This window comes from Dasypus novemcinctus, chromosome 5 (genome assembly GCF_030445035.2).
Source record: "Dasypus novemcinctus isolate mDasNov1 chromosome 5, mDasNov1.1.hap2, whole genome shotgun sequence".
In the NCBI taxonomy this organism is placed as follows: domain Eukaryota; kingdom Metazoa; phylum Chordata; class Mammalia; order Cingulata; family Dasypodidae; genus Dasypus; species Dasypus novemcinctus.
In genome coordinates this window covers 25,904,802-25,930,258 of record NC_080677.1, presented here as the reverse complement: position 1 = coordinate 25,930,258, position 25,457 = coordinate 25,904,802, and the positions used below count along the sequence as shown (strand labels likewise).

Sequence of the window (25,457 nt, the reverse complement as noted above, 5' to 3'; positions counted from 1 at the left end):
GGGAAATTTGTACCTCTAAATGCTTATAAAAGAAGAATAATCTTAAATCAGAGACCTAACCTGACAACTGGAGGATCTAGAAAAAGAAGAGAAAACTAAAACCAAAGTGAGCACAAGGCAATAAAAGATTAGAGCAGAGTTAAATGAAATAGAGAATAAAAAAGCAGTATAGAAAATTAAAATCAAAAGTTGGTTCTTTGAAAAGATCAAACATATCAACAATCCTTTAACTAGCCTGACAAAGATAAAAAAAAGAGGACACAAATCAGAAATGAAGGGGGGGTGGGGCATAACTACCAAAGTCATGGAAATGGAAAGAATCATGAGGATACTATGAACAACTGTGCACAAACAAATTCAGTAGCCTGGATGAAATGGACAAATTCCTGGAAACACAAAGTACTTACCCTAACTCAAGAAGAAATAGAAGATTTTAGCGTACCAGTAGCTGGTAAAGAAATTGAATCAGTAATAAAAACCTTCCAAAAAGTAAAGCCCAGGATCAGATCACTTCGCAGGTAAATTTTCCCAAACATTACATGAGGAACTTACACCAATCCTGCTCAAACTTTTCCAAAAAATTGAAGAGGAAGGAATGCTTTTTAACTAATTTGATGAGGCCAACTTCACCCTCATTCCAAAGTCAGGTAAACATACCGCAAGAACAGAAAATTTCAGACCAGTATCCTTATGAATATAGAGGCAAAAACCCTCAACAAAATGCTAGCAAACTCAATTCAACAGCACATTAAAAGACTTAAATACCATGATCAAGTGGGATTTGTCCCAGGTCTGTAATGGTTCAACATAAGAAAAATCAACTAGTATAATATTATCACATTAATAGAATGAAGAAACCCACATGATCATCTCAATTGACACTGAAAAGGCATTTGACAAAATCTAGTACCCCTTCTTTTTAAAGTTAATTTATTCTTTATTTTTTTGTCTTTATTTTTTTAATGTTACATTAAAAAAATATGAGGTTCCCATATACCCCCCACCTCCCACTCCTCCCCCCATAAAAACAACCTCCTCCATCATCATAGTACTCCTTCTTGATAAAAGCACATAGAACGCTTGTAATAGAAGAAAACTTCCATAACATGATAAAGGACATATTTGAAAAACCCACACTTAACATAATACCCAATGGTGAAAGCATTCCCTCCAAAATCAAGAGCAAGACAAGTTGCTCACTGTTACCGCTGTTATCCAACATTGTACTGGAAGTTCTAGCCAAAGCAGTAAGGTAAAACAGGAAATGAGAGGGATTCAAATTGGAAAGGAAGAAGTAAATCTTTTCCTATTTGCATATGACATGATCCTGTATATAGAAAATCCTGAAAAATTCTTAACAAAACTCCTAGAGCTCAAAAATGAACTCAGCAAAGTGGCAGGGTACAGGATCAACATAAAAAAACCAAAACAGTAAAGTTTCTGTACACTAGTAATGAACAATTTGAAAAAGAAATCAAGAAAAAATTCAATTTACAATAGCAACTAAAAGAATAAATCAATGAATAAATTTAACTAATTATATAAAGGTCTTGTTCATAGGCAACTACCAAAAGTTGTTATAAGAAATCAAAGAGGGTGGCAGACTTGGCCCAGTGGTTAGGGTGCCCGTCTACCACATGGGAGACCCGCGGTTCAAACCCAGGGCCTCCTTGACCCATGTGGAGCTGGCCCATGGGCAGTGCTGATGCACACAAGGAGTGCCCTGCCACGCAGGGGTGTCCCCATATAGGGGAGCCCCACGCGCAAGGAGTGCTCCCTGTAAGGAGAGCCACCCAGTGCGAAAGAAAGTGCAGCCTGCCTGGGAATGGTGCCGCTCACATGGAGAGCTGACACAGCGGGATGATGCAACAAAAAGAAACACAGATTCCCATGCCACTGTCAACAATAGAAGCAGAGAAAGAAGACGCAGCAAATAGACAAAGAGAACAGACAACCGGGGTGGGGGGGAAGGGGAGAGAAATAAATAAATCAATCCTTAAAAAAGAAATCAAAGAAGGCAAGCAGATGTGGCTCAGGTGACTGGGCTCCTGCCTGCTACATGGGAGGTCACTGGTTTGGATCCTGGTGTCTCCTATAGAAAACAGTGAGTTGGTGGTGATGGGCAGATGCAGCAAGCTGACAAGACACATGAAGAAAAAGCATAACGAGAGACATAACAAAGCAGGGAACAGAAGTTCCTGGTGTCTCATAAAGAATACAGCAAGCTGATGTGACCGGCAGGCATAGCAAGCTGATGCAAGAAGCTGATGCAACAAGAGATGCGGGAAGGAAAAGCATACTGAGAGACACGACAAAGCAGGGAGCGAAGTTGCCTCAAGCAATTAAGCACCTACCTGCCACATCAGAGGTCCTGGGTTCAGTTCCTAGTTCCTCCTAAAGAAATAAGGAAGACAAACAGACGCAGCAAGAGAAGATGAACAAGGGAGTAGGGAGAAATAAATAAAATTTTTAAAAAAATCACAGAATACCTAGATAAATGGAAGGAAATAATGTGTTCATGGATTAGAAGACTGTATATTAAGATGTAAATTCTACTCAGAGTAATTTACAGATTGAGTATAATCCCACTCAAAATTCCCAAAGCCTTCTTTGCAGAAATGGTAAAGGTGATCATCAAATTTATATGGAAGGGTAAGGGGCCCTGAATAGTCAAAGTCATCTTGAAAAAGAATAATGAAGTTGGAGGACTCACACTTCCCAATCTTAAAATTTATTACAAAGCACAGAGATCAAAATAGCATGGTACTGGCACAAGATTAGACATTTAGACTAATGAAATTGAATTGAGAGCTTAGAATTCAATCCTTACATTAATGACCAGCTGATTTTTGACCAGGGGAAAAGACTACTCTATTGAAAAAGAGTAGTCTCTTCAACAAATGGTGCTGGAAAAACTGGATGTCCATATGCAAAAGAATGAAGGTGGATCATACCCTATACAAGGAACAATTCAAAGTAGATCAAAGACCTAAATATAAAAAAGTGTAACTATAAAATTACTAGAAGATAATTTAGGGAAGCATTTTCAGAACTGTTGTTATGGAATGGTTTTTTAGACTTTATACTGAAAACAGGAATGTATCTATTAACACAAGAAAAATGGATAAATGGGACTTAATCAAAATTAAAAAACTTTTGTGCATCAAAGGTCTTTATCATGAAAGTAAAAGTACATAGTATGGAGAAAACATTTTGAAACCACATAGCCAATTAGAGCTTAATATCCAGAATATATAAAGAAATCCTATCATTCAACAACAAAAATATAAACAACCCAATTATAAAATTGACAAAAAACTTGAATAGACATTTCTCTTTAGAAAATATACTAATGACCAAAAGGCTTATTTAAAAATGCTCAACATCATTGGCCATTTGAGAAATGCAAATCAAAACCACATTGAGATACCATTTCATACCCACTAGAATGGCTACTATTCAAAAACAGTAAGTAACATTTGTTGGAGAGGATGTGAAGAAATAGGAACACTCGTTCATTGTTGGTGGGAATGTAAAATGTGCAGCCACTGTGGTAGACAATTTGGTGGTTCCTCAGAAAGTTAATTATAGAATTATCACATGACCTGACAATGACACTTCTAGGTATACAGCCAAAATCTTTCAAAGAAGGTATTGAAACAGACATTTGACACCCATGTTCATAGCAGCATCATTCACAATTGCTTGAATTGGAAGCAAACCAAGTGTTCTAAAGGTGCCTAAAGATGGAAACAACCCAAATGATGATTGAATAAACAAAATGTGGTGCATATATACCATGGAATATTATTCAACTGTAAAAAGGAGTGAAGTTCTGATATATCCAACAACATGGATGAACCTTGGAGACATCATGTTGAGTGAAACAAGCTGAACACAAAAGGACAAATGCTCTATGATCTCACTGATGTGAAATAATTAGAATAAACAAATTTTTACAGTTAGAAATTAGAGTATGGGTTACCAGGGCTTGGGGTGTGAGTAGGGAATTAGGAGTTAATGATAAATTGTAGTTTCTATTTGGAGTGATGTAATTGTTTCGGTAATAGATGGTGATTTTGGGGTAGGGCAGCATCCTGAGTGTAATTAATAGCACTGAATTATACATTTAAATGTGGTTAAAAGGGCAAAATTTCGGCTGTGTATATGTTACTAGAATAAAAATTTAAAAAACAACAGGAATAGAATTCTACAACAGGAACACTAAACCCTAATATAAACTATGGAGTCTAGTTAGTACAATTACAATATTTTTCATCAATTTTAATAAATGTACCATGTTTTTTTTTACTTATAATTTGCATTATTTTATATACTGTTTAGCTTAATTTGGCTTCCAGAAATATATATTATTTATATAACTGCATATTTAACCTCAACAACTTGAGCAAATAGGCAGACATGAATAGTTTGACACAAAAATGCAAGGTGATAATAATAATGAGGTATATGGAAACTCTGTTTTTCTGCATGATTTATCTGTAAACCTACAACTTCTCTCTCTCAAAAAAAAAGACATTTTTCTAATCCAGTGTGTTTGTAAAGGAAATTTTCAGGTGCATATAATCCAATTAAGGATAATCACGTTATTTTCAACTAAATTGAGTTATTTGGGTTTTCCCTCAATCTATGCTGATAATATTTTCTAGGAAATATGTCTTTGATCAGACTGTGGCACCAATATGAACAGAACAGTTTCTCAGAGAATATTTTGTTTTTTTTTTTAAGGACTGAGTACCTTTGCAGTTCTCTAGAATATATTAAGAAATTCCTGCTTTATATACCAAAACTGTGTTCCAGTGGTTTGTGAAAGAGAATATACAGAAAAACCACATAATAATAACATATTTTTAATATTTAAAATAGACCACAGTGAATTCTAATTGACTAAATAATTTGATATACCATTTTCCCTCAGAATTTTCTGATACCCCTTATTTCTGGCTATTAACTCCCTTGTGTGTCCAAGTGATGTTTTCTTTTGGGGAGGGGCTTAGGAAAAATGGTAAATTACAGGTGTTATAAGACATACTTATACATATAAGACATTTTAAAGAGAAATGATTATACTTCCTTTATTTTCTGTCCAACTGTCTGCTTTCAGCCATTAAAATATGACTTTAATCTCTGAACCAAGATGGCTTTTGGAATCCAAGTTGCCCCTGTGTAAGCTCCACGAAGTTACCGTGAAGACAGGGATTTTTATCTTTTTACTCATTGCTGTAATCTAGTACCTAGGACAGTGCTTGGCCCCTGAAATTCACTCAATAAGTGTTTGTTAAATGTTGAAATTCTGATAAGGGAAAACATTTCTATCACTGCTTTTTAGTTACACATTTAAAGGAATAATAACCTGGCTGATGTCTCAGTTTTGAGAATTTCTTCTTATTTTTGTGCTCCATGAATTCAGAAAATAAAATATTATGGCATTGAATTATAAAATTAAAAGAGGGACTTATTGGTAATTAGGCTAATCTTCCTTTTCTACAATTTATTATTTAAAAATTAGGGGAGTGGGCATAGCTCAATGGTTGAGTTCCTGCTTCCCATGTACAAGGTCCTGGGATCAATCCTGAGTACCTCCTAAAGAAAAGCAAAGTAAAAAATTAGTTTTATAACAATAAATATATTGAATATTCTTTGATTTAGTTAACTCTTAAGTGCTTTTAAATTGAGGTTGAAAGAAGATAATAAAATACAAAATTTTATCTCATATGTAATTTTTGTCATGTATCTGGAGAATACATACACTGAAAAGATAGGAAAATTGGTTTGATATCAGAAATGAAGGTTGTAATATGTTTCATTTCTGAATATTTTGAATGTCATTTAATATCCATTTTATTACTGTTTTGGATTAGCAATTCAAGTGATCTGATTTCATTGAATGGTCCTTCTACCCCTTGAATAACTTTCCTTGTAGATTAATAATCTTAAATTCAAAAGTTTTATGATAAGGTTTATGTTGAAGAGTCATCTCTTATCCTCATCTTGCAGCCATTCTGTCTCTTCCTTAGAGGCAACTTTTGGTGTCCAGTTTCTTATATATTTTTCTAGAAATAGTCCCTTCAGCCACAGCTATGCTCATATACAGGTTTTCTTTTTAAAAAATACATGAATGGTAGCATAATTATATATTCTGTTCTGTGTTTTTTTACTTTGTTTCATTTAATGCATCTTTGGATACCATTGCATAACAGTACCAAGGAGTTCTGTGAAGTATTCCTCTTTATTCATTTACCTGGTTTCTCTATTAATGGGAATTTTGATTAATAATAATAATTTACTGTAATAGCAATAGAATATACAATCCTATAATGAATATGGTTATATATACATTACTTTGTACAAGCATAGCTCTAGGATAATTTCATAGAGATGGGATTGCCAGGTCAAAGAATGTATGTTCATGACCTATTCATGTTTTCTGTAAATTTTGCCCATTTTCCTATTGAATTATTGCTCTTTTTCTTTTGATTTGTATTGGGTTGTCATCCTTTTGTTATTGATTTGTAGATATTTTCTAGATATTCTGGGCATGGATTTTGGTCTTTGATGTATATTATTATTATTATTATTATTATTTTGCAATTGGCTGTTTGTCCTGTCACTTTGCTTTTAACAATTTTTATCATGTAAAATTACATTTTTTGGTAAGTAATAGTATCAGTTGTGTGTGTGTGCATGTGTGTATGTTTCTTTTGGCTTTTGACCCATATTTACAAAGAATTTTCCTATGGCAACTTTATATTTTTTAAAAAGTTTCTCCTATTTTTTTTCCTAATTCTTTTATTGTGTCTAAAATTTTAATTCCTCATAAGTAATCCCTCATAAGTAACAAATGAAGGAGGGGGGGCAGATGTGGCTCAAGAGATTGAGTGTCTGCTTCCTACATGGGAGGTCACAGGTTTGATCCCTGGTGCCTCCTGAAAACAAAAGCAAACAACCAGCAAACAAATGAAACAACCAACTCAGGGGAACCAATGTGGCTCAGTGGTTGAGTGCTGGCTTCCCACAGTCCTTGGCCCCAGTACCTAAAAAAAAAAGGAAAAATTCCTATTGTTTTCCTGGATACTTAATCAGTTATCACAAAAACGTTTATGAAATAATCTGTCTTTTCCTCAGTGGTATTCTGTCACCTTTGCTTAATTCCTTTTTTTTAAAGATTTATTTATTTATTTCTCTCCCCTTTCCCCCCCGCCGCCCCCAGTTGTCTGCTCTCTGTGTCCATTCGCTGTGTGTTCTTCTGTGACCACTTCTATCCTTATCAGCAGCACTGGGAATCTGTGTTTCTTTTTGTTGTGTCATCTTGTTGAGTCAGCTCTCCATGTGTGCAGTGCCATTCTTGGGCAGGCTGCACTCTCTTTCACACTGGGCGGCTCTCCTTACGCGGCACACTCCTTTCATGTGGGGCTCCCCTACGCGGGGGACACCCCTGTGTGGCAGGGCACTCCTTGCATGCATCAGCACTGCGCATGGGCCAGCTCCACACGGGTCAAGGAAGCCCGGGGTTTGAACCGCAGACCTCCCATGTGGTAGGCAGACGCCCTAACCACTGGGCCAAGTCTGTTTCCCTGCTTAATTCCTATTTGATCTATTCCATTGTACTATGTATGTCTTTGCCTACCATACCGCGTCATTTTAATTTACTTAACTTTTTAAGATGTTAATGTTTTCATTACTCTGTTTCAAACTTTTATTATTTATACTTTCTATTTTATTATTTATACTTTTACTTTAAACATGTTTTGTTGTACACATTTAACCTGAATTTAAGAAATTTTTCATTTTAGCTACGGGTAAATGGTGAAAAACTAGAAGAACTATTATCTGAACGAGCTGTACAATTACGGGCCATTCAACGACGGCTATTAACAAGGTTCAAAGATAAAACACCTGCCCCACTCCAACACCTGGACACCTTGCTCGATGGAACTTACAAGCAGGTTAGCGTAATATCAGTATTTTCCCATTGCTGTGTATAATTTTTTCCTCACCTTAGAGTCAGGTACTGGAATATCAAGATAAGATATTTCTTTCCTTTGCAGAATGGAACAGTGAACAGCACATAATCTTTGCAGTGAGAAAAACCTGTTTTCAAAGTCAACCCTGCCACTTTCTAACTATGCACCCTTGGGTAAATAATACAAGATCCATCAATTTCCACATTTTATCTCCCAGAGTTGTTTTGAGGCTTTTTGGTCATGTATGTAAAGACACTAGTACAGTGCTAAACACATAATAAGTGCTTGATAAATAGTAGCTATTATGATTAGTATTGTTATTAGACAATTCTTGGTGCAATTATCATAATTCTCTAACTGTCTTACTGAACAACTGTCTTACTCTTCTAGTGTTATGCCAGTTGATATTTTGATATGGTATTCTTTGAGCAGCCCTTTTTCCTAGTTCAAAAAGATTTTTCTCTTCCTCTTCCTGACTCTTCTTACCCCGTGGCTTATCATTTGCTTGGCTAGGGTGATCTGGCTTTCATTTGTCTTAAGGTATCTTGCCTCCAAAAACTATTCCAGCTCTCTCTGATTTGAAATAATAATTTTAAAAATTTTAATTTCATGGGTAAGATTTCTGCCAGTTCCACTATAATGAAGTCTGGTCTGAATGACTGCATTATGTCTTCCCATATTTCTATACAATATCATTATCCTGTTAGAATCAGTATTGGTGGTGTGTCCATTTTTTTTCTTTTTTCTTTTACTATCTGGTTGCATCATTGCCATTTTGGTGTGTTGCTTCACCGCATGGGAGCCTGTACCTCCCCATACTTCGCAGGTTTGGGACGTCGTTTTTCTTTTTTTACCAGGAGGTCCTGGAGATCGATCCTGGGTCCTCCATATGGTAAACAGGAGCTCAACTGCTTGATCCACAGCCGCTTCCCAATTCTGTTTATTTTTAATTGAGATAATTGTATATTCAAATGCAGTTTTAACAAGTAATACAGAGAGATCTTGTTTACTCTTTACTCACTTTCCTGCACTGGTAACATTTTGAAAAACTAACGCAATCAGGATATTGGCATTGGTGCATTCCACAGATCTTATTCAGATTTCTACGTTTTACTTGTACTTAGTTGTATGTATGTGTATTAATTTCTATACAGTTTTATCACATGTGTAGGTTCAAATATCCACCACCACAGCCAAGATACTTAACAGTTCCATTACAAGGCTCCCTCCTGTGGCTCTTTGATTACTACATCCCTCTCCCTTCAATCCTTGCCACCCCCATTCTGTTGATTTCAAAAAGATAAATCAGGTATCTTTTTTTTTAAGAGTTGGTTTTCCTTGAGGAAGAAAAAGTTTTACTCTGCTTAGATTGATAATACATTTGCTTCTTGCAATTTTCATGGTTATTTGAAAATTAGGAACAATTTGAGGGATGGTATGTAGCAGCAGAGGAATGTGGGAAAGAGATCTCAGCCCTGTTACTTGCTGTGTGATTTCTTTCGATTCCCTTCCCCTCTCAGAACTTCAGTTTCTTTCCATAAAATGGGCTTAATTCTCTCCATGTTGTTACAAAGGTTATATTCTATAATGTATGTAAACTGCTTGGTAAATTGTTCTGCAAATACAGACTACCAATTTGTGTGTGTGTATATACTTGTGTGTGCTAGAGTAATTGTATGACTCCTAGGTCAGTAGGGAATAATGCCCTTTCTGTTTCACACCTCTTTCCTTTCCCCTCCCCCTTCCCCCCTCCCCTTCTATTTCTTTGATCCCTTGTCTAGTCTCATTCTTAGGTCAACTAATTATACCTGTGTTCAAAGCCTTTGGGGCTGAATAGATGCTGAACCCTCTTTAATGATGTTGTATCTTTTTATAGACACAATAGCAATAGGGTGTTTAAAGGGTTTGGATGAGAATGCTTTATTTAATGCTTTCCAAATTTTCTATATAGTAAGACTTTGTTTTCCTTTTATGCATTAATGTGCTGGGTTTTTGTTGTTGTTTTGTTTTTGTTTTTTTGCCTAACCTCAGGGTTGGAATTTTTCATGACTTGTAATGTTACAGACAAGATGGTCAAAACCATGGATTTTCACTTGAATGTATATTTTTAAATCCCCATTTTTCAGATTTAAAAAAATTAGGCTTTTGAAGGAAAATCATGAATACTATAAGGAATTTGACCTAGTTTTAATGTAACTTACTATTCAGTTTTATATATATTCATACTAAATTATAGTAGAAAGATGTTGGTTTATTAGTTAGCTATTCCAACAATAAACCTATATTAATTCTTTTTAGTTAGTTTGTAATGACATGGCTAATACATAAATATAATTTCTCTAAAATAATTAGAACATTACACAAAATGTTAAATTCCCATCTTGTCCCTTATCATCTCTTCAGAAGTATAATCACTATTTTCTGTTTTGTAAGTCTTTCCAGACCTTTTTTTGCATTTAGAAATGAAATATTGTTTTGTGAAGTTGGTAAAACAACCCTAAATATGATCAGACCTCTCTTTATTAGTTTACCTTTCTCTTTCTTCATTGTGTACTGGAGCTCTTTCCATGTTAATGTTTTGATCTATTTCTATCTTTATAATCATTGCAGAGCAGTCTATAATACAGACATTCTCTAAAATGAACAGATCACAGTTTATTAAAGGAAAAATCTTAATAGTTATGATGTTGGCTATATAATACTGAGAAAAATTATTTTTAGGAAACTCTTCTGTGCCCCAACAGGCATGTCACACATCTGGCCCCTCCATCGCAGAACACATACCTTCTGTTTAGTGCGTTTTTCTTATGTCATTGTACTTTGTGTGAGTAGGGGGCACAATTTGATTGGTCAGTTAGCCAAATTCCCCAAAAACCAAGCTCTCCTAGAGCCTGATCTTACTCTCCATGACTTTGCTCCATCACATGACTATTACAAGTTTTTTAGTTTTCCTATTGTACCAATTTAAAATTAGATCTGTTACCTATTTGAAGTCCTTGTTTTCTCCTTGTGGGGAACTTTTAATTCTTCTCTCAGTCCTTCTGTGGATCTTAGTACCACTTTAGTTCCCACAGGAGTAGTGAAATAAGTACTCTGAGCTGTGTGGTGAAAGATTTATATTGTCTTACTTGTTACCATGCATCTAGAAGATACTGTGTTGTCACCACTTAAGGAAGCAATGTTAATTGGCTTATGTGAGAATAAAGCAGAAACAAGTATCCTAAAACTAGAATTAACTCTTTGAAGGCAGGGACTTCTTTTTTTAATCTTATTCACCTCTGTAAATGTATTCTCATTTCTTGGCACACAGTAGGTACTTCTTAATGAATACTTTTTCTTGTAATGGACACTCTCTGTCTACTAAGTAGGATAATTTCTTGAAATTTTGCCTTTAACAAGGGGACCACTACAAAGAACAAAGCATCAGAGAATTATTTCAGTCTGGGCTCATGAATCATTGGGATGATTTATTCTAAAGTGCTCAAAGCCTACTACAAAATGGAAAATTTCTTCTCCTTAAATAACATAGCTGGAGGACTTAGGTAAACTGTCATAACAAGTATAGTTTTACAGCTGAAAATACTTGGCTGAGAAAATCTTTTCTGTTCTTTTTTTTGGTGTAAGTAGTGTCAGCAAAATATGGAGCAGTCATCCATTCATTACCTGTATGTAAATAGGATATTGTTGGGATTGGATCTTGGCATATTCTAAATGGCCTGAGAATTAGTTGGGATTTTCTGAATTACTACATGTCCATAAGAATGAAAAGTTTAGATTATCTTCATTTCCTTCTTGCATATCGTTGAGAGCTTTATCTTGGAAGGCCAGATTCTTTCACAAACACCCTTTGAACAGCTAGAATTGGGCATAGAAATCTAGGACAGGAAGGAGTTTGGGGTCTCATGGGTGCTAGATGTTTTAGGAACTGCCATAAATTCCAATAAAGTCCTTGTAACAAACTGAAAGTGAAGCCAAGGCCCTTCTTATACACAGCATTGCTGAGTTTATAAGGTACACTTATTTATGCAATGGAATTAATAGATGGTACGTTGGTAGGATGTAGGGTCAAAATATGGCTTACTAGCTTTCCACTCAATAGCAACAGCTGTTATTATTTAGACACTGTGTTAATTTGAAGCTGGGTGGATCTCAGAAGATTGTGTTCTTAAAGCTAACCCATTCCTGTGGGTGTAAAATCTATTGTAGATGATACCTTTTGTTTAGATTCAGTCAAGTGACCTTCCTTTTGATTACATCACCTCAGTAGGGCATGACCCAGGATGGGTCTTAATCTTCTTACTGGAGTTCTTTATAGGTAGAAAAATAGAAGCATAGATACTTGGGGAAAAATGCTACAGTGACAGAGAGAAACCTCTAGAAATTGAAATCAACAAACTTGGGAGAGAGAAAAGCCACAGATGAAGCAGCCCACAGCTGAGGGAAGAGATGAGCCCATGTTGCCATTGTGCCTGATTTCCTACAGCTGACCTCGGGGAGAATGAGCCTGGAGGAGAAGGTAGAGACCAGCAGAGCATGTGGAAGGAGTCCAGCATTGCCAGCAGCTGATCTTTGGGGAGAGACATTGCTGGTGCCTTATTTTGAACATTTTCGCCAGCTTTGGAACTGTAAGCTTTTAACCTAATAAAGCCCACTGTAAAATCTAACTCATTTCTGGGTTATTGCTTTGGAAGTCTTTAGCAAACTACTTTACAAGGCAGAGATTGTAGGTAAGGCCAGGGTGGGCAGTATGAGATCTGTGCTCTTGGTGTTTAGCAGTAACTCTGGGTATTACCAGCTTATACAATAAACCATGGAAGTGGAGCTCTTATCCCTGAATGACCAGAGATTTAGGTGCCAGCAAGAACCTATTTGAGTTAGTCACTGCTTCTAAGGTTGTATAAGAGAGCCAACGCTGTTCCCTTTAAATAAATGCTAATAAATACTCTAGGGTTTGAAGTGGCATATTGGATGTATTATAGTGTGACGATTAGAACTCTGTCTAGAGTCAGATTGCCTATGATCCAGACCTGGCTTTGCCACTTGCTAACTATGTGACTTTGAACAAACTACTTAAGCAGACAAACAGGAGACACAACCTTCTCCAAGCCTCTGTGTCTCCCTTTGTAGAATAATGATAATAATGATGCCTTCTGCATGGGGCTGTTGTGAGGATAGAATGTCATAAACACATATACTGTTTAGTGCTTGGCACACAAGCTATTAACAAATATTAACTATAGTTCTCTGGAATATTCTTCATCTTTATCTGACTAAAAAGTTATATCATGTCAAAGTGGTACTGTTAATTGATCCAATAAAAGATTTTATAATAATATGTCATCTCTCTGAAACTCTGTAATCAGGTGACCTTACAAATCTGGATCTCAGCTAAGAACTAGGAAAATCCTGTATCCTGAAACACATCCCCTGAACTCCTTTAGCCTCGTTGCCTTGGATGCTATTTTGTTTCAGAGAGGGGACTAACAGGGAAGGGGAATCAGAATCTTGACCTCGTGGTCATCTTCCCAGAATTCCTGATTATTTCCTTTGGATATATTCCTAGAAAAAAATTTTGCTCAATTAAAATATATATATATATCCTTCCAGAAATGTAGCAAGTTATATTTCCACCAGTAGCATATGAAAGTGTCTTTCTGGGTCTTATTACTTAATTTTAATCTTTATCCTTTTTAATAAAAAAGATAATTTTATAGTTGTTTTATTCTTATTTCTTTGCTTACCAGTAAGTTTGAACATCTTAACATGTTAGCCTTTTTTTTCTTTTGTATGCCTTTGTTTAATATTCTATTGAGTTGTTCATCTTTTTCTTATTATTTTGTATATGTTAGGAATGGTAATCTTTTATCATGTATAAAGATACTTTGTGTATAGGAATATAGTCTCATCATATGTAAAAGTTTTACCAATTTGTCAATTTCCTTTTATTTTTATAACTAAAAAAATTTCATATAATAAAAATCTATCAATCTTTTTCCTTTAGGTATCTCTGCCTAAAAAAGCCTTCCCCTTGCCAAGAGTACATGATTATAGACCTATAATTTATTCTAACATTTTAATGCTATCATTTTTATATATGCTTTTTTAACCCATTTGGAATTTATTATGCAATTTAATGGGAATCTAATCTCTCTGCCAAAAATGATGAGCTAGGTGTCCCAGCCCCTATTTATTGCATAATCCATTCTTTCTCTACTGAACTAAAATGCTACCTGTATCATTTAACAATTTTGCTGTATAGTGAACCATATCAACACTTAGTTGCTTGAAACAACAACCATTCATTATTGCACGTGATCAACTGGATCAACTAGGCAGTTCTGCTGATAGGGACCATGTTTGGCTGATCTTGATTGGGCTCTCTCATGTGAGCCTAGGATGGGCTCACATGCATTTATATAGCATTTGTCTTATAGTTAGCTAGGGATGATGTGGTCTAGCAGGCAAGTTTGGGCTTGTTCACATGGTATTTATAAGCTTTAGCTTGTGTCAGCCCTCTAATGCCCCATTGGCTTTGACCACCTCATGTTAAAGGGGTGGGGAAATAGATTTTGCCTTTTTGTTGGAGGAGTGGAGACATGTAGGCATTATTTACAATATATCCTATTCCATTTAACATATACTAAATTTGCAAAGAGTTTTAAATGAAAACATTTTTTCTAAACTCTAATCCTTGAACTTAGGTTTTATGTACTTATAGAAATCTTTTCTTCTCACTTTCAAACCTAAATTTTTGTTGCCATTAAAATCTTATTTTACAGTCACAAGCATTTGCAGTCTATTGACTCAGAAGATAATTTATCTTACAATTAATTAGGTCTGTAAAAAGTTTTTTAAGCCAGACAGAGCATCTATGCTATTTCAGGCTGGTGAGCCTGCCTGAATAATTGCTTTTGTGCTTAGTTAATGGTCAGTTGTTTTAGAGATAGAATCTGTTATTTAGTCTCCTTGTAAATCCATTGCTTAGTTCTTTACAGGGCTGGCCTTGTGGGCATGTGATCTATGTAGTCACACCCTTGATCTACAGTTGTCATCTTGAAATTCTTAATGATTTTTGGACAAGGGACCTGTCTTTTCATTTTACATAGGGCCCTTCAGTTTGTGTAACTGGTCCTGGACGTGTGAGGACACCAGCTAATTTCTGATGAGTAGAACAAAACAATTGGAAGACACAGGGTTCAAATACAGAACAGCTTTATTTAGTACTACCTGAATACCACTTACAGGTTTTCCAAAAGATGAGGATAAGGAATTCAGTGGGCATCAATGAGAGCTCCTCTAGATAGCTCAGGGCTTTTTTTTTTTAATTGCAGTAAAACAACCATCCTTAAAGAGTTACCATACTAGGAACATTATCCTGCTATCAGCCCTTCCTAGACCTTTTCTAGGTGACAGCTTCTTTTAAGACCTCCAACAAAGGGGGCATTGGTTTTTTTGTTTTGTTTGTTTAGAAGGTACCAGAGATTGAACCCAGGACCTCGTACATGGGAAGCAGGCACTCAACCACTGAGCTACCCCTGCTCCCATATCTATGAGTTTTGAGGCACAAAAGGGTCAACCAGTCACTTTCCTCCTATTTATAACTCTAAGTTTTTTCCATATCCTACATCTTTGATTGAGTAGGAACCGCAAACCCCACATTAGCATTTTACTTTCTCTAGCAAACCTTTCCTACATAGTATGTAATACCATAACACACTCCACTGAGGGCATCTCTCAAGTCCCATACTGAGGTCTGTGTATGGCTAAAGCATGGAGAGGAGTCTAGGACTGTGGCTCAGGGGAAAGCAGGATCTGATCTCCAGTGAATAAAGATTTTCCAGTTATTTACCACCATTTCAATAATTAGTTTGTATTCTGGAATTTAGGCAAACAAGTCTTTCTGAAGTTTTCCCCTTTCTAGCTTTAGAGACATAATGTTGAAAGAAAATAACTGTCAAGAATTCCTTCCTGATTTCATCAAAGACTGGAACCTTTTTTTTTTTTAGCAACTAGGAACCTGAATTTCCTCATTTTGAAAATTAGAACATATCTTCTCAATCACCTAAATGTGTTTTTGGAGGACATAAGAAGGGAGGTAAGAACAAAGAAGGGAATTTCCTGTTTACTGTACTTTTTTTTTTTTTTTTTCTTTTCTTTTTGTTGGGCATCTTTTGAGACTGAGTAAATTTCATTCATTACTTCATTCTATCCTCTTAATTATCTTGTGAAGGCAGAATTATTGTTCCTATTTTATGGATTCCAAGGGGGATTAAGAAACTTTCTCAGTGTAACATAGATATTAAACCCATAATTGAGTATGTCATGTGGCATTTTTATTTTTGTCACTTCCAGGTAGAACATAGATATCCTAGGTTTTCTTTAGCAAAATTGTGATCAGGTTGTAGAAAAAGGAAATGCACACAAACTATCTGTACATATTTATGATGTATATATGTATATATTTACAATAATCTAATGTTTATTGTGCATATGCCTATCAGAAAGGTAACAAGATCTTTTGGAGAGTTACCCAAAGACTGATTTTACTTCTGAAACTTGAGTTTCAGAGGAAGAGGCTCCCATGTTAATATAACTTAAACATAAGTTCAGTTTCTTTACCGTTGAATGCTAATACTTATTGCATTTGGCAGAAAAGCCTTGAAAAATAAGTTCTCTTTCATGTTATAAAATTTTCATATACGTTTGTTAGTTGAAGCAAGACTGATTGATTAAGTTAAGAGAGAGGAAATTAGACTTACCCTAACAGTTTTGGCTTGTGTTTTGATACTTTTATGTGCTGGGATTTTTTCCCCAACTTTGAACACTAACCTTTTGTTGTAGCAGGGGGAAGATGTTTACTGATCTAAAAATTTAATTGTGTTGGATGACATATATGTGATGTAATGACTGATAATCATTAATGTTTTAAAAAGGCACTTGGCTGGATTTTTTTTCTATTCTGCAAAGTAGAGGGTGTATTTGGCATAATTTTAAACAGAGATTTTGTGGTTTGTAGTTTGCTATTTGTTACTTTTTCTGTACTTAAAACTTCCACTCGTTTATTTGTATGGAATTGATATATTTAAAAATCATCTTAATCATGCATAAGTCTAAGCTTTTTGATTCATGGCTTTTTTAAATGAGTATGGTTTTGGTTGATAGCACAAAAAAATATATGATGAACCCACTTAGAGGTCCACACTCCTCATTGCCATTGGCAAGTAACAGCAATATGCTGATATATTGAGAAGAAGCTGTTGGGGATGGAATCATGTTACTGTTTTACTTATAGCCACTTTAGAACTAAAACCAAATTCTCTCTATGAATAAACTAGAATGAACAAGTAAGAAGGGGGTAACAGAAATTTGCAGTTATGTTTGGAGATATTCATGAGGGTAGTGAAAAAAAGGAGTAGGGTGGTAATACAAAAATGGATTGTAACAAAAAAGATTTCTGTTCTTTTCCTTCCAAATTCTATTCTTAGATATTATGTAAGAAAATGCTTCACAAAGAAAAAAATACATTCATGAAGATATTCATTTAAAATATTGATTGCTTTGCAAAAAATTATAATCCAGCATTCCATAGTTGGAAAATTGCTAGGTTAATTGTAGTATTACCATTGAATATATTGTTATAAGTGATTATTTTTTAAACTGGAATAACATAAAACATTTCATATAATTTAAAAGTTATTATTAAATAGCATATATTTAGTTATAAATAATAAAATAGATGTTTCTCTAATACATGAGTGTACAAAGACTTGAAAGTGTTTTAAAAAATTCAAGATGGCATACATTTGTTTTAGATGTCTTTAAAATTCTTAAATAATTTCCTTTAATGTTATTGTGCTTGTAATTTTTGTTGTTATCTCATTTTATTACCAAATATGTTAGTAATTTGATGAGTATAAAAATAATAACTTAAAACAAATTGGATGTGGTCACAGCTTTCTGGTCTTCCTTGGGATTTTTCTAAGGGAGATATATAAAAGTTGGTGACAAGATTCTGTCTCCTGATCCTGTAAACTCATCACTTTGGTTTCAGAATGTTTAAAGCTTTGAATTACCATTCCATATATAATTTAGTTTATTCATTCAAAAGAGAGCCTAGAGAGGAAGATGACCTTAGAGCAGGTAGCCATGATTCCTTTCTCTTAAAAAACAGTGGAAGAAGGGCAAAGAACTGTCTGAGGGAGTTCCTTTGGGGATCTGCAGACCAGGATAATTCTGCACATCATCCGGGAGTACAAGGGACAGAGCGATGAAGAAGCCAAAATGAAAACCATGAATTACCAGTCTCACAGCCAGGAATGGCACCCATCCCCCACCCTTAAGGTAAACAGCCTGGGTAAAATCCATGGCTCACTGCAGCCAACTGAGAAGGGAAAAGATGTCATCTTCCCTGTGAAGAGGAAGGGTATGGCAAAGGGTAGAGAATGGTTTCTTCTCAGTGAGATTGGCCAAGAGAGCCCACTTTCAATCTTGGCTCTGGCCAGATCAGAATCATAGGCAAGTGCAGGTTGAAAGAGACACCTCCGTGGAAAGATATGCCAAAGAGTGCTATCTGCTGGCAGGACGGGAAGCTGCAAGAAGAAAAACTGCTTTTTTGGAGTCTCTCATGTCCCAGATTCCTCGATCTGATCTCTATCCCATGAGTGGGTCCTTGCCCCAATTTTGTTAACAAAAGCTTGGCAATTTTAAAGACTTTGGAATATTTATTTGAACCAAAAATAAAACCAAAGAGCTGTGAAACAAAATCACTAAGCAAAAGACAGAAATGAACTATCAGATTAAATCCACCAACAGAATCAGATCCTAGATATCAGCAAAAAATTACAAGCCATGCTAAGAAATAGGAAGAGATAGCCCAGCCAAAGGAACAAACTAAAAACCCTGATGATGAGACACAGAAATTAAGACAATTAAATATAATCATGCAAATCTCCTAAATCAATTCAAGGAGTTGAAAGAAAATATGGCTAAAGGGATAAAGGATATTAAGAAGACACAGGGTGAGAATAAAGAACAATTTGAAAGTCTGCAGAGAAAAGTAACAGAGCTTATGGGAATGAAAGCCAAGGTGGATGAGATTAAAAATACATTAGAGGCGTATCACAGCAGATTTGAATTGATGGACAGAATTAGTGAAATCAAAGAAGAACATCTAAACTTGAAGAGACAGGAGAACAGACAGAAAAACAATAGAAAAAACTGAATAGAGTCTCAGGGAATTGAATGACAGCATGAAACATACAAACATGTGTGCTATCGGTATCCCAGAAGGAGAAGAGAATGGAAAAAGGGCAGAAAGAATATTTGAGTAGATATTGACTGACACCTTCCCAACCTTATAAAAGACATAAATTTCTGTATCCAAGAAGGACAGTATATCCCAAACAGAATAAATCCAAATAAACCTATACCTGGATACCAACTATTCAGAATGACAAATATCAGAGAGAAAGAGAGATTTCTGAAAGTAGCAAGAAAACAATGCATCACATACAAGGGAAGCTCAATAAAACTAAGTGCCAGTTTCTCATCAGAAACCATGGAGGCAAGAATGAAGTGATTTGTGTGTTAAAGGTACTGAAAGAGAAAAACTGCCTGCCAAGAGTTCTGTATCTGGCAAAACTGTCCTTTAAAAGTGAGGGTGAGTTCAAAGTCTTCACAGAAAAACAAAAACTGAGAGTATGTTACCAAAAGACTGTATTTACAAGAGATGCTAAAGGGAGTGTTGTAGCATGAAAGAAGAATGGAATGAGAGACTTGGAGAAGACTGTAAAAATGAAGATTATTAGTAAGGGTAATTTGAAGGATGAAAAAAAAATGCTAAGATATGACAATGGAAAGCCAAAGGATAAAATGGACAAAGTAAGTAATGCCTTTATAGTAATAACATTGAGCCTTAAGGGATTGAACACCCAAATCAAAAGACATAAACTGAAAGAATGGATTAAAAAAAAAAAGTCATTTCTATTCTGTCCACAAGAGACTTACCTCAGACATAAGAACACATTCAGTTTAAAAGTGAAAGATGGGGAAAAGATATTCCATACAAATAGTAACAAAAAAGAGTTGGAATAGCAATACTAATATTGGACAAAATATATTTTAAAAGCAAAACTGTTATAAGGGATGAAGGTCATTATATATTGATAAAAGGGGCAATTCATCAAGAAAAAATAACTATACTAAATATTTATGCACCTAACCTGTGGCACCCAGGTTTGCCACATTGGCAAAATGGAAGGGAAAAACAGACAACTCTACAATAATAGTTCGAGACTTCAATACACCACTTTCAGCATTGGAAAGAACATCTGGACAGAAGATAAATAAGGAAACAGCTTGAATAATATGATGAATGAGCTAGATCTAACAGACATTTATAGAGCATTACACCCCCAAACAGCAGGATATACATTCTTCCCTAGTGCTCATGGATCCTTCACCAGGATAGATCATATGTTGAGTCACAAGAGAGGTCTCAATAGATTTAAAAATATTGAAATTTTAGAAAGCACTTTTTCTGATCATAATGGAATGAAGCTGGAAATTAATAATGAATGGAAAAAGCAAAAATTCATAAATATGTGGAGATTAAACAACACACTTTTGAATAATCCATGGTTCCAAGGAAGAAATTGCAAGAGAAAACAATAAATATCTTCAAATGAATGAAATGAGAACACAACATATCAAAACCTATGGGGTAAACAACAAAGGTAGTGCTGAGAGGGAAATTTATAGCCCTTAATGTTTACATTAAAAAAAGAAGAAAAGCTAAAATCGAAGATCTTAATGCACATCTGGAGGAACTAGAAAAAGAACAGCAAACTAATCACAAAACAAGCTGAAGGAAAGAAATAATAGAGATCAGAGAAGAATAAATGAAATTGAGCATTAGACAATAGAGAGAATCAGCAAAACCAAAAGTTGGTTCTCCTAGAAGATCAACAAAATCATAAGAGGACCCTATGAATAACTGTGTGCCAACAAACTAGACAATGAAGATGAAATGGACAAATCGCTAGAAACACAGAACAACCTACACTGACCCTAGAAGAAATAAAAGACATCAACAAACCAATCACAAGTAAAGAGATTGAAACAATCATCAAAAACATCCCCAAAATGAAAAGCCCATGACCAGATGGCTTCACAAATGAATTCTACCAATTACTCAAGATGATTTAATACTAATCTTGCTCAAGCTTTTCCAAAAAACTGAAGAGGAAGGAATGCTACCAAATTCATTCCATGAAGTCAATATCACCCTAAAACCAAAGCCAGATAAAAATACTATGAAAAAATAAAATGGAAAACCCAATTTCTCTAATGAATATAGATGTAAAAATCCTCAACAAAATACTTGCAAACTAAATCCAAAAGCACATTATAAGTGTACACCACAATCAAGTGGGTTTTATCCCAGGTATGCAAAGGAATAAGAGAATCAATTAGTGTAATAATACCATATTAATAAATTGGAGAAAAAAATCATATGATGATCTCAATTGACACAGACAAAGCATTTAACAAAATATGGCGTCCTTTCTCAAGGAAAACAGTCTGAAAGATAGGGATCTAAGAAAACTTTCTTTGATGAAAATCCCATAGCTCATATTATACTCAACTGTAAAAGACTGAACTCTTTTCTGCTGACGCCAGCAACAAGACAGGGATACTCATTGTCACCACTGCTATTCGATAACATGCTAGAAGTTCTGACTAGTGCAATTAGTCAAGAAAAAGAAATAAAAGGCACCCAAGTGAGACAGGAAAAAGTAAAACTTTAATTATTTGCTGATTTTGTGATCATGTACCTTGAAAATCCTGAAAAATCCACCACATATCTCCTACGACTAGTAGATGAGTTTAGCAAAGTGGTGCTAACACAAGATTTATGTGTTAGGGTATATATGGAAGGGTAAGGGACCATGAATAACCAAAAATGTCTTTAAAAAGAAGAAAAAGTTGGAGGACTCTCACTTCCTGACTTTAAAGCATATTACTTAGCTACAGCAGTTAAGAAAAACCAAAACAACCAAAAACACAGCATGGTACTGGAATAAAGATGACGTAAGGACCAACAGAACTGAAATGAGAACTCAGAAATAGACCATCACATATGCGGTCAACAAATTTTTGACAAGGCTGTCAAATCTATCTGCTGGCCCAGAACCGTCTATTCAACAAATAGTGCTGGGAGAAGTGGATATGCATATCCAAAAGAAAAAAAAGAGGATCTCTATCTTACGTGTTATGTAAAAATTAACTCAAACGGATAATGTACCTAAATATAAAAGCTATATCCATAAAACTTCTGGAGGAAAATGTAGGGAAACATCTTTAAGATCTTGTGGTAGGCAGTAGTTCTTAAACCTTAGACCCAAAGCATCATCAATGAAAGAAAAAATAGATAAATGGGATCTCCTTAAAAGTAAACACTTTTTTTCTTCAAATGCCTTAAGAAACTTAAAAGACAACCTTCTCAGGAAGTGGTTGTGGCTCAACTGATAGAATGTCCACCTACCATATGGTAGGTTCCAGGGTTCTATACCCAGGGCCTCCTGACCCATGTGGTGAGCTGGCCCATGCGCAGTGCTACTGTGCAGAAGGAGTGCTGTGCCATGCAGGGGTGTCCCCCACATGGGGATGCCCCATGCACAAGGAGTGTGCCCCATGAGGAGAGCTGCCCCATGCGAAAAAAGTGCAGCCTACTCATGAGTGGTTCTGCACACATGGAGAGCTGACTCAGCTAGATGATGCAACAACAACAAAAAGCAACACAGTTTCCTGGTGCTGCATGATAAGAATGCAAACAGACACAGAACACATAGCAAATGGACACAGAGAGCAGACATGGTGGGTGGGTGGGGGGGACAGGGGAGAAAAATAAATAAAATCTTAAAAAAAAAAAGACAATCTACTCAATGGGAGAAAATATTTGGAAACCACATATCTGATAAAGCTTGATATCCATGTTACATAAAGAGTTCATACAACTGAACAACAAAAAAGACAAGCAACCCAATTTTAAAAATGGGCAAAAGACTTGAATAGACATTTTTCCAAAGCGGAAATGGGAATGGCCAAAAAGCACATGAAAAAATGTTCAACATCGCTAGCTATTAGGGAAATGCAGATCAAATCTACAAGGAGATATCATTTCACACCTTATACAATGGCCATTATTTTTAAAAAATACAGAAAACTATAAGTGCTGGAGAGAATGTGGAAAAATAGGCTTCACTGTTGGTTAGAATGTAGAATACTGTAGCCTCTGTGGAAGACAGTTTGGTAGTATGTCAAAAAGCTGAATATAGAACTGCCATGTGATCCAGCAATCCTGTTACTAGGAATATATTCTGAAGAACTGAAAGCAAGAGTGTGAACTGACATTTGCACACTGATGTTCATAGTGGCATTACAATTGCTAAAAAATGGAAACAACATAAGCATCCATCAACTGATGAATGGATAAAGAAAATGTGATATATACATATGATGGAATAATATTTGATCTGTAAGAAGAAATGAAATCAGGATGCATATGACAATATGTTTGAACCTTGAGGACATTATGTTGAGTGAAATAAGCCAGACACAAAGGGAAAAATATTGAATGGTCTCACTAATATGAGCTAAATACAATAAGTAAACTCATGGAGGTAAACTCTAGAGTACAGGTTACTAGAAGAGAGAATGTGTGTTGAGAATGAGACCTGATCCTTAATGTTCGTAAAATTTTTAATAAGATTTATTGTAGAAGTGTTGAAATGAATAGAGTTGGTGTAACACATTATAGTGAGTATAACTTAACACTGATGATCTTTCAATGTGATTAAAGATGTTATATGAATTCTAAGGGACAATAAGTAGGGTTTAGGGGGTATGGGGTTTTTTGTTTGTTTTTTTTTTGAGTGATAAAAGCGTTCTAAAATTACTCGTATAAGCCATGCTTTCAAGTAGTAACAAAAAAAGCATTAAATTTGTCCCAACAGACTTGGATTCCAACTTTTGGATCCTAGTTCTGATTCTTCCTGGTTGTTGGACTTTGGGCAAGTCATTTTACCTCTTTGAGCCTCAGCTTCTTCACTTTCTTCTCTGGATGTTTTAGAACCTATCCAAGCAGAATTCAGCCTAGTGCCTGTCTTACAGTGAAATTCTTGATAAATATTTATTCTATTGGGTAATGGTTAGATTGACAGACTTAGATTTGTAAATTTTCATTCTTTCAGAATTTCAGAAACAAATGGGGCCTTTGGAGTCATCTAAGGCCAGCACCTAGGATAGGGTGGATTCTAATAAGTGATTTAAGTTACAGGGCCCTGTGAGATTGAATTGGTTTTCAGATGACATATGTAATTGCAAAGTATTGTAACACTGGAGTTATGCTTCCCTGGATTTAGGTATATAATGCTAATTGACATTAACGGGGGTTGTGCATACCTCAAGGGGAGCACAGACCCATTAGTGTATAAAAAACATTCTACTTTTAATATCCATCTGGTGTGCTTTACTTCCCTGGGGCATGTGTATTTTTCATAAATTGAATGCATACTTCTTTATCTGCCTGTTCTTCAACTAGTATTTGAGTTTTCTGCTTCGTAGTGTTAGCTCGAACAACCGCCTGGACTGTGAATTTAATACAAGGATTTTATCTTGGCAAGTTTATCAGATTCAGAAATTTGATCGTCTGTCTGAAATAAAATATTCCAAGCCAGAAGTGATCAGCAGGTACCCTCTTCTGCTAACATGTCTATTTGTTGTTTGATCTGAAAGAAACAGTTTTTGAGATATACTCAGAAGCAAGATGTTTCTAATATTACAATGAAACTGTTAATGGGCCCATTATAAGGAAATGAAAATCTTATCTTTTTGTGTCAGTGATGAGAGAAAAATATATAAGTGGCCTCCAATTATCTGTAATTGCATGAGGTTTTCTTTCATTTCTGTTATCTATCTTCCTGTTTAATCCCATCTAGCATAATTATTCCTTTTGTATTTGTTTTCTGTAAATGGACTTCTGAATGGTTTGAATTGTGAATTAACAATTATTACAACCCTTATACCCTCTACCTCCTCCTTTTTCTTCTCTGCTCCCCATCCCCTAATCCCCCCCCCCCTTTTTTTCTCTCTCTCTCTTTTTTTTTTTTTTTTAAATAAAGGAACAGTTTCTTGGAAAGCCAGTTTCCTGGAAAGATTATTTTGTAATCTTTCTCAAAAAATGGGAAAGATCTACTGTCTTTTCAGAGTATCTAAGAACAGCTGAGCAGTTATGTCAGACCTGATATGTGTTTTTCTGAGTATGTTACAGTGCCTGGAGTGTCATTTGAAAGTACCATGTGTAATCAAGGATGGATAAGTGGAGGTGATATGTTTTTGAAAGAGATGTTTACATGAGACTTAACTGTGTCATGAAGAACAAGGTAGTAGTAGGTAAAAGGAATTTAACAT

The 25,457-nt window shown here is 35.3% G+C and overlaps 1 protein-coding gene across 4 annotated transcripts in view; it reads left to right on the top strand.

The window, feature by feature from the left end:
* The window catches only part of BBS9 (Bardet-Biedl syndrome 9), a 591,858-nt gene that overhangs the window by 319,443 nt on the left and 246,958 nt on the right, over positions 1–25,457 (top strand). For 3 of the 4 annotated variants that reach the window (XM_058296789.2, XM_071215094.1, XM_071215092.1), the window contains one exon: positions 7,815–7,967. In XM_058296789.2, the coding sequence (XP_058152772.1) occupies positions 7,815–7,967 (153 nt within the window). Of the gene's footprint in view, positions 1–7,814; positions 7,968–12,468; positions 12,652–25,457 lie in introns of those variants that run through there. The other variant, XM_071215095.1, reaches the window with a different exon arrangement.